The sequence below is a fragment of the Oncorhynchus nerka genome, linkage group LG12 (genome assembly GCF_034236695.1).
Source record: "Oncorhynchus nerka isolate Pitt River linkage group LG12, Oner_Uvic_2.0, whole genome shotgun sequence".
Classification (NCBI taxonomy): Eukaryota; Metazoa; Chordata; class Actinopteri; order Salmoniformes; family Salmonidae; genus Oncorhynchus; species Oncorhynchus nerka.
Genome location: NC_088407.1, coordinates 55,657,304 through 55,669,387, shown reverse-complemented (window position 1 = coordinate 55,669,387; position 12,084 = coordinate 55,657,304). Strand labels below are relative to the sequence as shown.

At 45.0% G+C, this 12,084-nt stretch overlaps 2 protein-coding genes across 2 annotated transcripts in view; one reads left to right on the top strand and one right to left on the bottom strand.

The window, feature by feature from the left end:
* The window catches only part of tfb1m (transcription factor B1, mitochondrial), a 42,018-nt gene that overhangs the window by 6,452 nt on the left and 23,482 nt on the right, over positions 1–12,084 (bottom strand). The window lies entirely within an intron of this gene.
* LOC115138392 (claudin-20-like) lies at positions 4,440–10,213 on the top strand. Its single transcript, XM_065025657.1, has one exon. It carries the CDS (start codon positions 4,522–4,524, stop codon positions 5,293–5,295), a length of 774 nt encoding a protein of 257 aa, XP_064881729.1. The 5' UTR covers positions 4,440–4,521; the 3' UTR covers positions 5,296–10,213.

Below are 12,084 nucleotides of genomic sequence, written 5' to 3'. Positions count from 1 at the left end.
ACCACATTAATATCTCTCCCTGGTTCTCACTGTCATCCGTCATCCCCCTTCCTTTCAGCTGGTGGGAGGGTGTATGATGAGGCCTGGCTGGAGGAGACTGGGATGATGGGAATGCAAATAGGACCTCATGATGTAACGAACATGCTTTTTAACGGCGCGGAAAGAAGCAAATCATAACCCCTATTGATATCTAGATGAATTTTGCTACTACAAATTGGCTCATTATATAAGGATCTACATAAAGAAAAATGATCCAGCTCTCTCCGTGGCTAATTTAGTCCTCCTGCCTTTTTTAAATGTCAAACATTTACAGAGACTTTGAACCAACCAACTTTCCCTCTTGCACAATAATATTGTATGCTAAATAATCTTACCAACTCAACCTTTCTTTTACACGCACGTAGTCTTTCCCTCCATATCTGGCAAGGTATCACGATACACATCTGAAAAATCCCAGCTCTGCCTTTGTCCCCCTCAGTGACCCTGACCCAATTCATCTCAATAATATGGAATGGTGTCATCTGTATGACCTTCTCAGAGCTCTGCAGGGACTCTATGACACTGGCGTTTGCCCTGTAGCTCCAAGTCCCCTCGTCCCCTTGCCCATTTTCCACCTTCTACTCCTTTCCCCAGAGTCTTCTCTTTTACCCAATGGTGTTTGAGCAATAATTTGTCATCTCCCTCTGAGCGTAACCAAGATGAGATGGCAGGCCCTCGGGGTGGCTAGCCGATACCACCTGAGCAACCTGCATTTCTCTTTACGTAACTGCTGCAGGTTCTGAGGGGGGAGGAAGGAACAATGGGATACTCAGCTGGGGAATACAGAAAGTTAAAAGAAGATAAAAAAAAGGTAAGATTCCTCCAAGGGGAAAGAGATGCATTAATCATAACAATACCTTCAGAAGACAACCTCCATTACATCAGCAGCTGGGGAGGACAGGCTCAGGAGGAGTAGACACTAGGCAGTCAGCACCACTAAATCTAAAGTTATAGGCAGATCTTGCTGGAGGGGGCCCTGTCATTGTGCCTTGCTGCGCTGTGCTGTCTGCCAGGGCTTCCCACGCTCGCAGATCAGCCCTGGGCACACAGCACAGGCAAACCAAGAACATCTCCTGATCCATGCCCATCTCATTCTCAGGTCCCCTGAGATGTTTTCCCAAGGAACACTCTCCAACATCACAGTAGAGAATACCACTAGGCAAAAATTAAGAATTCCACAAGGTCACGAGAAGAGAGATGAGGACTGGGGGAAAAATTTGCCTACCAAACAAACAAAATGGAGTCTACCCTGTTTTTACATGACATTTAAAAACACTCAAAATGTCTGACCACTTGGTACACTTGGGAGTAAATGTAGGCCTTGTAAGTTTTCACTGTACTTGTGCATGCGACAAATAAAACTTGAACTAATAGAGAAAACATTATAATTCATTTCATATTATGTCTGTTTTCTGACAGTTTACTAAAGTCCTGCATGTTGAAAATGGGCAAGCCCATACATGGGACAAGATTGTGTTGACAACTACATGGCACCTATCAGGTGACACTTCTGACCATAACCGAATAATAAGGCTTCTTTCTACAAAATGATGAGCACAAAAGCAATTACACCGTGAAATAAACAATATGAAAATTGAACAATAAAATCCCACATCTGAGGAAAGGGCCATCTCTGTGTCCAGTCATGCCTTGGAGCTATACTGTGGAGGACTGAGCTACGAGGTGAGAAAGAAGGGACCATGCTTATAATAGCCTGCCATGTCTTCACACATCACACATCACTCCCTGGGTACATGTTAACTGCGGTTCCTCACAGCCCCCCTCTCCCGTCCCTGTTATTTATTTTATTCCCCATAGAATACCAGAATCAGAATCTCATCGGTAAAACACACTCAAACACACTACTGTGTAGAAATGAGTGTGGCTCTTTCTCATCCTGCCGCACCAACCCACAACGGCCTGCGGTATGAAGTCTGAAGGTCAGCAGCCAAGTCGTCAGGTAATACTGTGGTATTGTGTGTGTGTGTGTGTGTGAGGCTGTGTGCATGCTGTTATTGTGTCTTATCTGCAGAAATAGTCTCTGAGCGCTATCTTGCGGGGGGACAAAATGGAGGTAGACCATTGGACCAAATTAAACAAGCAGATCAATCACCAAACCAATCAATCACCCACTCAACTCCTGTTTAGTCATTACAGGTGGGGAGAGAGAGGGGAGATGATTTCCTTCATGGTTCGGCTGTTTATGATGATCTTACCCATGCAGCAGCATTATGGAAACACACATCTGCGTTAAAGGCTATCATGTACTTTAGCCCGGTCTGTTTTTCACTCTCATTGTCATTCTAGACTAGACATCCTCTGCAGAATAGTGGAAGAGGGATGAGCAGGGGGTAGCAGCTGTGAGTTTAGCCTTCCGTTGAGTGGTTGCTGATGCTAACTGCTCTAGGGATGGTCAGTTTTGGCATAGTGGGGTGTTAACAAAACAGTGTTGCTCTGACCCGTTGATGTACTCCTACCACATAAATAAAAGAAGCCACTATGAAATGTTCTAATGGTTATTATTGTAATATTGTATGCCTATTGTTTTCAGTATATCTGACATGAGATTGTAGGCGTTGGGTAGACCGGTAAAGATCATGTTGATTAAACAATACTTCGCAGGGTGCAATGGGTTCATTATTACGAATCCCATGGTTGAAAGAAACTCGGCAGCTCGTGGACCGTTATTTGGGGGTTGTGCTGTCCATGAAAAACTTGAGACGTCCCTACCCTTACCCTAGAACTAACCATAACCTTTACCTAACATTAACCCCAATCTTACCAGTTGTAAACGTCAACTTCAAAGGGAGTTGGGACGTCCCAATGATCCCGTTTAGACTATTCCGTTATTTTGGAGTTTCAATAGTTAGAGGTAAGTAAAGTTAGCCAAAGTTGTCATTTATTTTGCTCAAACATTTGAGTATGGAGGTAAGACCAGTGAAGCATGATCGGTGTCATTATGAAAACAGGGGTATCTGTCACATTATTAGGCTAAATGTAAAACATTTGTGAACAGTTTAGCTAGCTAGGCTAACGTTAATAGATAATTAATGTAACGCTAACGTAAGCCAACAATGCGCACTGTTTCAGATCAATAGCTAGCCAGCTCTGGATAAGAGCGTCTGCTAAATGACTTAAATGTAAATCTAGCTAGTTATGACAAACAATCCGCTAGCTAGATGCAACGTCTTGTAGCCAGCTAATAATATGGGTCAATATTGGAATGAAGAAGCTCTGGCTCATGATTGATTGCGGTTTGACTTAGCTGGTCCATGACAACACGTCTGCTTGTTCATCACCTGCTGCATATACGAAGCATCGAGTGACAAGTGCACACTGCCAACACCAACTCAATTATAATGTAACGACCATAGTTTACACACACATACACAACCAGGTACGGTGTGAGTGTAAAGCTGGTGTACTGTTTGCCGTAGTGAATTTAACGGTCCACACACTATTTTGTATTAGCTCAGCTCACGACCAAAGTGACGTAGAGAGAGTATTCTACGTCACTGAAAGGGAAGCAACGCAACCCATCTTCAGAAGCGCCAAGCAAGCATGTGTGGTCCACCACTATGATGTCCTCTAATATACTGTTGCTAAGGAAATGGATGAAATGAATGGCTTCCCTAAGGCTGAAATCCTCATCGCCCCCTCCTCACCCAGTGTTTTTGTGTTTACAGAAATCACTGCGAACAACCTGACGCGTCAAAAAGGAGCTCTGCACCAGCCGAGGTAAGGACCTTAACATTGCTCTCTCTTGCTGTACATTGTAAACAATTCTAATTAACCGATGGTTTGTTTGCCCTTGTACACTTTCTGCAGGCAAGAATAATCAATACATTTTAAATTAAAAGCAATACTGGCAATTTTGAGAATGTCTTAAAAAGGAGAAAAAAAACGGTCTAATTTCAAACTTTTACCATTTTTAAAAACGAAAATCTATATTATTGTATCAGTGTAAAATTATTTCAAAATGTAAGAATTTACCTTGTGTTAATATGTTGAAGTCACTGTGGTTGGGTAACCTTATTGTAGTGAGGTGAAGAGGACACTGCAGCTTTAAGTCCACATATTGAGCGTTGCAAATATCAGAAACTCATTCTCCTCTCCAGTAACAGTTGAGGCGCTGGCATAAGGAAGAGGCAGGCGCAACAGAAAATGCCCAGACGCACTAAAACCTGTGTCTCCTTCTCCAATAATCAGCCAGAGCGGTCTCTCTCTCCAATTGGTCCGGTTTCACGCTCTCCTTTGTTCTTGTAAAAAAAAGTCTGTGCGTGTGTGGGGTAAGTGAGGGGAAAGAGAAAGACAGACAGAGAGACCTGCTTGATTCAATTTCTCATTCTTGTCTTCTTTCCTCTACAGTCCATTGGAGCCGGCACTGAGGAACTGAGTCGTCGGCTGCTGCCAGCTCTAGCATCAGAATCCTCTACAGCCGTCTGGGGTGAGGAGCCGAGGTGCCTGGCTGGGGCTGGGTGGATGGTAACTGGAGGAGTAGGGGGCCACGGCAGAAGGAGGAGAATGGCATCCACAGGCATGCAGATCTTTGCCTTCGTCCTGGCGCTGCTGGGCATCATGGGGGCCATGATGGCTACGCTGCTGCCCAATTGGAAGGTGAGCGCCGATGTAGGCTCCAACATCATCACGGCCATCTCCCAGATGCAGGGGCTGTGGATGGACTGCACCTGGTACAGCACCGGCATGTTCAGCTGCACCTTGAAGTACTCGGTGCTGTCGCTGCCCGCCTACCTGCAGACTGCCCGCACCACCATGGTGCTGTCCTGTGTGATGGCTGCCATGGGCTTGTGCCTGGCATCCCTGGGGCTCAAATGTACTCGCTGGGGGGGCGGCCGGCGCGCCAAGAGGCACGCGGCCATCGCCAGCGGGGGCTGCTTCATCGCTGCCGGCTTCCTGTGCCTGGTGCCCGCTTCCTGGTTCACCAAAGAGGTCATCACTAACTTCCTGGACCGCAGCGTGCACGAGAGCAATAAGTTTGAGCCCGGGGGCGCCGTGTACGTGGCCTTCCTGTCGGCAGGCTTCCTCTTTGTGGGGGGGTCCATCTTCTGCGTGTCGTGCCCGGGGAAGAGGCCCGGCCACCAGGACATGATCTTGCTGCCGCCCCCTGATAAACTCTTACTGCAGCAGCAACAGCACCTCCTACAGCAACAGCAGCAGGACCAGCTCCAGCACCAGTACTGCTCCCTCTCCCCACTAGACAATAAAACAGGCTACAGTCTGCAGGACTATGTGTAGGCTAAAGCAACACTGCACGCCATGCGCTACTGTTTGGCAGTTTGGGAAAACCGCTGCGTCTTACATGTAGTTCACCAACCAACCAAGCTCTTAAAGAGGAGGAGAGAGAGGAGGGGGAAGGACTTTGAGGGTGGGTTTTTTCTTCCCCCCCATTGTAGCTCTCTCTCTCTCCCCTCTTTCTTTGCTTTCTGTTCTATGAGCACAAGCAGTGGAGGTATTCCCTGAGCAGCTCCTTGGAACAGACAGACGGATGGTGAATGTGAAATGCAGCGCAGCCAGAGGACGAAGGAAGGCGCTGCAGAATGGGAGGGGAGACGCAGCTGAACAAATGCAGATACCCCAGCGATCATCAGTAAATCACACGAGTTCCCGGGGGAATGGGTTAGCTGATAGCAAGCCTCCGGTTCCTTTCCTTTTCCTCGCCAAAGGTTTGAATTGATAAGCATTCATTTAGTTTGCTAAGTCGTCAATATTGATATTATTGTCTCAAAGAGGCAATAACAGTACGTGGAATTCCCTTTTCATTAGCCAGCCATTGTAGTTCTCAACCATCCACAAGATATGGTAGTTGTTGGAACTGATTTAATAAATTGTCTTATTTTTGGTAGCGAATAGACATTGATATTTTGCCTAAGCATGCTGTCTGGAGCCTGTCTGTGTATAATGCAGAGGAATGCCTGCCTGGTAGAGAATGAGACGTACGTAGTGTAACCAAACACAATGCCTGTGCCTAAAAAGACGTAGTACATTATCCTTCCCGGGGAAATGGTTCAAAAGAGGACTGTCAGGATGAGTAAGTAGGGTGCTGGGCTATGGAACAGAACTGCAGACAAACCCACCCCTGGATCTCACCCTGCAGGTAGACACACATAGAGAGGGAGAAACGGAGCGAGAGAGAGAGAGAGAGAGCCTCCCCCTCCAGCAGAGTGGAAAGTCTGACATGTTTGTTGCTTTCCCATTTAGCTCCCAAAACAAGCTGCCTTCTTGGGCTAGGCTACACGCTACTGATTTCATGCATTAGGCATACAAAATGAACACACACCCCCACATACATACAGTTCACACCCACATAGAGTACAAACACCCACACACAGATACAAAACCCCACACATACACACAGATACAGAAACCCAAACACATGCTCAGAAACACACACTGTACCTTTTTGACACACTGGGCTGCATGTGCTTTTCATCCTGCTGTCTGCCTCCTCACTGCCATGGAAACGGAATCCTGTGCCCTAATGTCTTCATTGTCTGGGGTGTGTTTGTGTCAACCAGTGCTTTGAGGTTGGGTAGAGGGGCATCTCTCTCTCTCTCTCTCTCTGCATGGCCCCATAAACCTTGTGCAGAACCTCAACACACACAGAGCTGCTCCTCTAATCCCCTTTATTAGCCCAGTGACATGAGGCACCAAGCCACTGTTACACCCAGGTCTGTCTGGGAACTGCGCTCTTTTTGTTGTCCTTCCTTAGTGTCTTTCACGTGCAATTAGAGTTGATGGGGAAAATGGCTGTGTTTTGACAAATCTGTCTGATTATTGGAATTGTATGATGGCATAGAGAGAGGCTTTGAACGGTCATGGTTGACTGCAGTGGTGTGGCAGACTTGCCTCCAAATCCAGAAATGGTTTGAGTCATTCCTCCACATGTGACTTGTTTACCAAGTCCGTCAGCAGTGCATATGCTACCATGTAATACCTGCAGGAGACCCTGCAGCTGAAGTTCAAGGACGTTCTGTGCCATTCTGTTCTTTCCTTCCTGTCAATCTCTCTTTTACCACTTCTCTCTACCTATATCCCCCTTTTACTGAAGTCACGTGGACTTTCTCTTTGACTGACAGGGAACACTTTTGCATGTTGAGAGCATGCTGGCCAACACACACACTGACACACCACCCCTGCTGCCTACTCATATGTCAAGGGTGCTATTGCACATTAACACAGTCACATTCTCATGTGTGTCTAACACGGCTGAGAGGAGAGGGAGGTAGGTTGTCTCCGGCCTGAAATGGCTGCCCTGGTGACAGGCCCCGGCAGTGGCCCTCTCATTCTCTCACACATTGTTTCCTATGGGGAGAGCAGATGGCTAAGCCCAGCTCGCCACCTTCAGGCGGCTGCCTGCACAACGGGGGCATCGCCACAGGAATCACTTTAGGGCCTGGAAGCCCGGAAGGGGCAGGTTTCACACCCCAAGTAACATGCCAGGGATAGAGCAGAGGGGACCGGACGAGCATCCGTACAATAACACACTTCCCCAACCCCTGCCAGGCCTTATGAATGCAATAAATGAAGACAAGAATGTGAATGTGCCCTCGTTAACAAACTGAAAACATACAACACATACAGTGCCTATCAAAAGTTGACACACCTACTTATTCTGGGGTTTTTCTTTATTTTTTACAATTTTCTACATTGTAGAATATGAGTCAAGACATCAAAACTATGAAATAACACATATGGAATCATGTAGTAACCACAAAATGAATAAATATTTTATATTTTAGATTCTTTAAAGTAGCCACCCTTTGCCTTGATGAGAGCTTTGCACACTCTTGGCATTCTCTCAACCAGCTTCATGAGGATTGCTTTTCCAACAGTCTTGAAGGAGTTCCCACGTATGCTGAGCACTTGTTGGCTGCTTTTCCTTAACTCTGCGGTCCAATTCATCCCAAACCATCTCAATTGGGTTGAGGTTGGGTGATTGTGGAGGCCAGGTCATCTGATACAGTACATTCACTCTCCTTGGTCAAATAGCTCTTACACAGCCTGGAGGTGTGTTTGGGGTCATTGTCCTGTTAAAAAACAAATGATAGTCCTGCTAAGTGCAAATCAGATGGTAAGGTGTATCGCTGCAGAATGCTATGGTAGCCATGCTGGTTAAGTGTGCCTTGAATTCTAAATGAATTACAGACAGTGTCACCAGCAAAGCACCCCACACCATCACTCCTCCATGCTTCACGGTGGGAACCACACACGCGGAGATCATCCGCGTCTCACAAAGACACGGCAGTTGGAACCAAAAATCTCAAATTTGACTCATCAGACCAAAGGACATATGTCCATTGCTTGTGTTTCTTGGCCCAAGCAAGTTTATTCTTCTTATTGGTGTCCTTTAGTAATGGTTTCAAATCAAGTCTCCTCTGAACAGTTGATGTTGAGATGTGTCTGTTACTTGAACTCTGTGAAGCATTTATTTGGGCTGCAATTTGAGGCTGGTAACTCTAAATGTTTTATTTAACCTTAATTTAACTAGGCAAGTCAGTTAACAACAAATTCTTATTTTCAATGACGGCCTAGGAACAGTGGGTTAACTGCCTTGTTCAGGGGCAGAAAGACAGATTTTTACCTTGTCAGCTCGGGGATTCGATCATGCAACCTTTCAGTTACAAGTCCAACGCTCTAACCACTAGGCTACCTGCCGCCCCGATGCGGCATCAATTGATCTTATTAATGAACTTATCCTCTGCAGCAGAGGTAACTCTGGGTCTTCTTTTCCTGTGGCGGTCCTCATGAGAGCCAGTTATAGCGCTTGATGGTTTTTGCGACTGCACTTGGAAGAAACCTTCAAAGTTCTTGACATTTTATGTATTGACTGACCTTCATGTAATGATGGACTTTCATTTCTCTTTGCTTATTTGAGCTGTTCTTGCCAAAATATGGACTTGGTCTTTTACCAAATAGGGCTATCTTCTGTATACCACCCCTACCTTGTCACAACAACTGACTGGCTCAAATGCATTAAGAAGAAATTCCACAAATGAACTTTTAATAAGCCACGCCTGTTAATTGAAATGCATTCCAGGCGACTACCTCATGAAGCTGGTTGAGAGAATGCCAAGCGTGTGCAAAGCTGTCATCAAGGCAAAGGGTGGCTACTTTGAATAATTTGTTTAACACTTTTCTGGTTACTACATGATTCCATGTCTTATTTCATAGTTTTGAAGAAAATAGTACAAATAAAGAAAAACCCTTGAATGAGTAGGTGTCCAAACTTTTGACTGGTACTGTATGTGTTTGAGAAAGTGCCAAATCGACTCATGTCAAGTTTGATCCAGTGTTGTACTTCATGCGGTTTACTTTTTATTGTACGTGTTTGTATATAAATTCTATATTCGCAAATGTTTTATGGATTCATTGTTTGTTGTGCAAGACTAAGTTGAGTAAACTAGGCAATCGTTTACAGTAGGATGCAGCTTTCCAGCGTTGGCTTTTCAACCTTATTATTCTAAAGCACACAATTCCAGAGGCATAAACAATTTTACTTTAAAATCGGGAAAGGCTTGCACACGTTATTGTTTTTGTCATGTTTAAAATCATGCTTCAGGATTTCCTCATTACAACTCCGCAGATAACTGTACACATTTGTCTAGGATATTTGTGGACCTAATTATAAAAACATTATTCTGGCAAGCTAACATGCTTTCCTATTTTGTTCTAATGTCTTACACTATCTTCTTCACTACTCAATTGCACCTTTGCTTGTGTTACCTTGTTTGACAGCAGTTTGTTTCAAGTGGCTGAGCATTGTAAAGTCCTCTGGACCGGTTCAAGTGTACATAACACAACTGGCAGTCTGAAAAACAGTAAAGCCATTTCTGTCTGATGCGATTTGAGCTGGTCAATGTGAGCTGGAGGTTTGTTTCGTTATATAGATGTGCAGCCTGTTCATCAGCCAGCGCACCATTTCATTAGCTTCAAATTGCCTGGGAACAAAGAACAGCCTCTAGATGTCTAAACAGTTGCCACTCTCCAGCAGAAACCAATACAAGAGTTATCATTTTGATAATCGCAGCTTATTTTTGTGGATGCACTTCTTAAATTTGACAGAGGATTATCAACAGTTCAAGTGTTCTGGTAACTTGTCTCAATGTGCTTGTGCAAGTAGGCTAGTTATATTTTTTAATAATAAAACTATTTTGTGGAAGCAACACGCCTTGACATTCAATCGTGTGTGTGTTTGGGTGTGAGAACAGTTGGGGATGGTACGGGTTGTACTGTGCATAGGCAGGGTTGCAGTCAGGCTGTTCAGTGTTCCTATAGCCCCTAAACAGTTGGGGATGGTATGGGTTGTACTGTGCATAGGCAGGGTTGCAGTCAGGCTGTTCAGTGTTCCTATAGCCCCTAAACAGTTGGGGATGGTATGAGTTGTACTGTGCATAGGCAGGGTTGCAGTCAGGCTGTTCAGTGTTCCTATAGCCCCTAAACAGTTGGGGATGGTATGGGTTGTACTGTGCATAGGCAGGGTTGCAGTCAGGCTGTTCAGTGTTCCTATAGCCCCTAAACAGTTGGGGATGGTATGAGTTGTACTGTGCATAGGCAGGGTTGCAGTCAGGCTGTTCAGTGTTCCTATAGCCCCTAAACAGTTGGGGATGGTATGAGTTGTACTGTGCATAGGCAGGGTTGCAGTCAGGCTGTTCAGTGTTCCTATAGCCCCTAAACAGTTGGGGATGGTATGGGTTGTACTGCGCATAGGCAGGGTTGCAGTCAGGCTGTTCAGTGTTCCTATAGCCCCTAAACAGTTGGGGATGGTATGGGTTGTACTGTGCATAGGCAGGGTTGCAGTCAGGCTGTTCAGTGTTCCTATAGCCCCTAAATAGATGTCTATCCACACACACAAAGGTTGAAGTCGGTAGTTTACATACACTTATGTTGGAGTCATTAAAACTCATTTTCAACCACTCCAAAAATGTATTGTAAACAAACTATAGTTTTGGCAAGGCAGTTAGGACATCTACTTTGTGCATGACACAAGTCATTTTTACCAACAATTGTTTACAGATAGATTATTTCACTTATAATTCACTGTAATCACAATTCCAGTGGGTCAGAAGTTTACATACACTAAGTTGACTGTGCCTTTAAACAGCTTGGAAAATTCCAGAAAATGATGTCATGGCTTTAGAAGCTTCTGATAGGCTAATTGACATAATATGTGTCAATTGGAGGTGTACCTGTGGATGTATTTCAAGGCCTGCCTTCAAACTGAAAAGTGCCTCTTTGCTTGACATCATGGGAAAATCCAAAGAAATAAGCCAAGACCTCAGAAAAAGTCTGGTTCATCCTTGGGAGCAATTTCCAAATGCCTGAAGGTACCACATTCATCTTTACAAACAATAGTACACAACTACAAACACCATGGGACCATGCAGCCGTCATACCGCTCAGGAAAGAGATGCGGTCTGTCTCCTAGAGATGAACGTACTTTGCTGCGAACAGTGCAAATCAATTCCAGAACAACAAAGGACCGTGTGAAGATTCTGGAGGAAACGGGTACAAAAGTATCTATATCCACAGTAAAATGAGTTCAGGGTTGAATCAGACTTGTGGAGGTCTACAATTTTTTTTCTGAGGTCTTGGCTGATTTCTTTTGATTTTCTCATTAGGTACATGTAGATGACCTGGAGCCAGTGGGTTTGGCAACAAGTATGAAGCGAGGGCCAGCCAACGAGAGCGTACAGGTTGCAGTGGTGGGTAGTATATGAGGCTTTGGTGACAAAATGGATGGCACTGTGATAGACTGCATCCAATTTATTGAGTAGGGTATTGGAGGCTATTTTGTAAATGACATCGCCGAAGTCAAGGATTGGTAGGATGGTCAGTTTTAAAAGGGTATGTTTGGCAGCATGAGTGAAGGATGCTTTGTTGCGAAATAGGAAGCCAATTCTAGATTTAACTTTGGATTGGAGATGTTTGATGTGAGTCTGGAAGGAGAGTTCACAGTCTAACCAGACACCTAGGTATTTGTAGTTGTCCACGTATTCTAAGTCAGAGCCGTCCAGAGTAGTGATG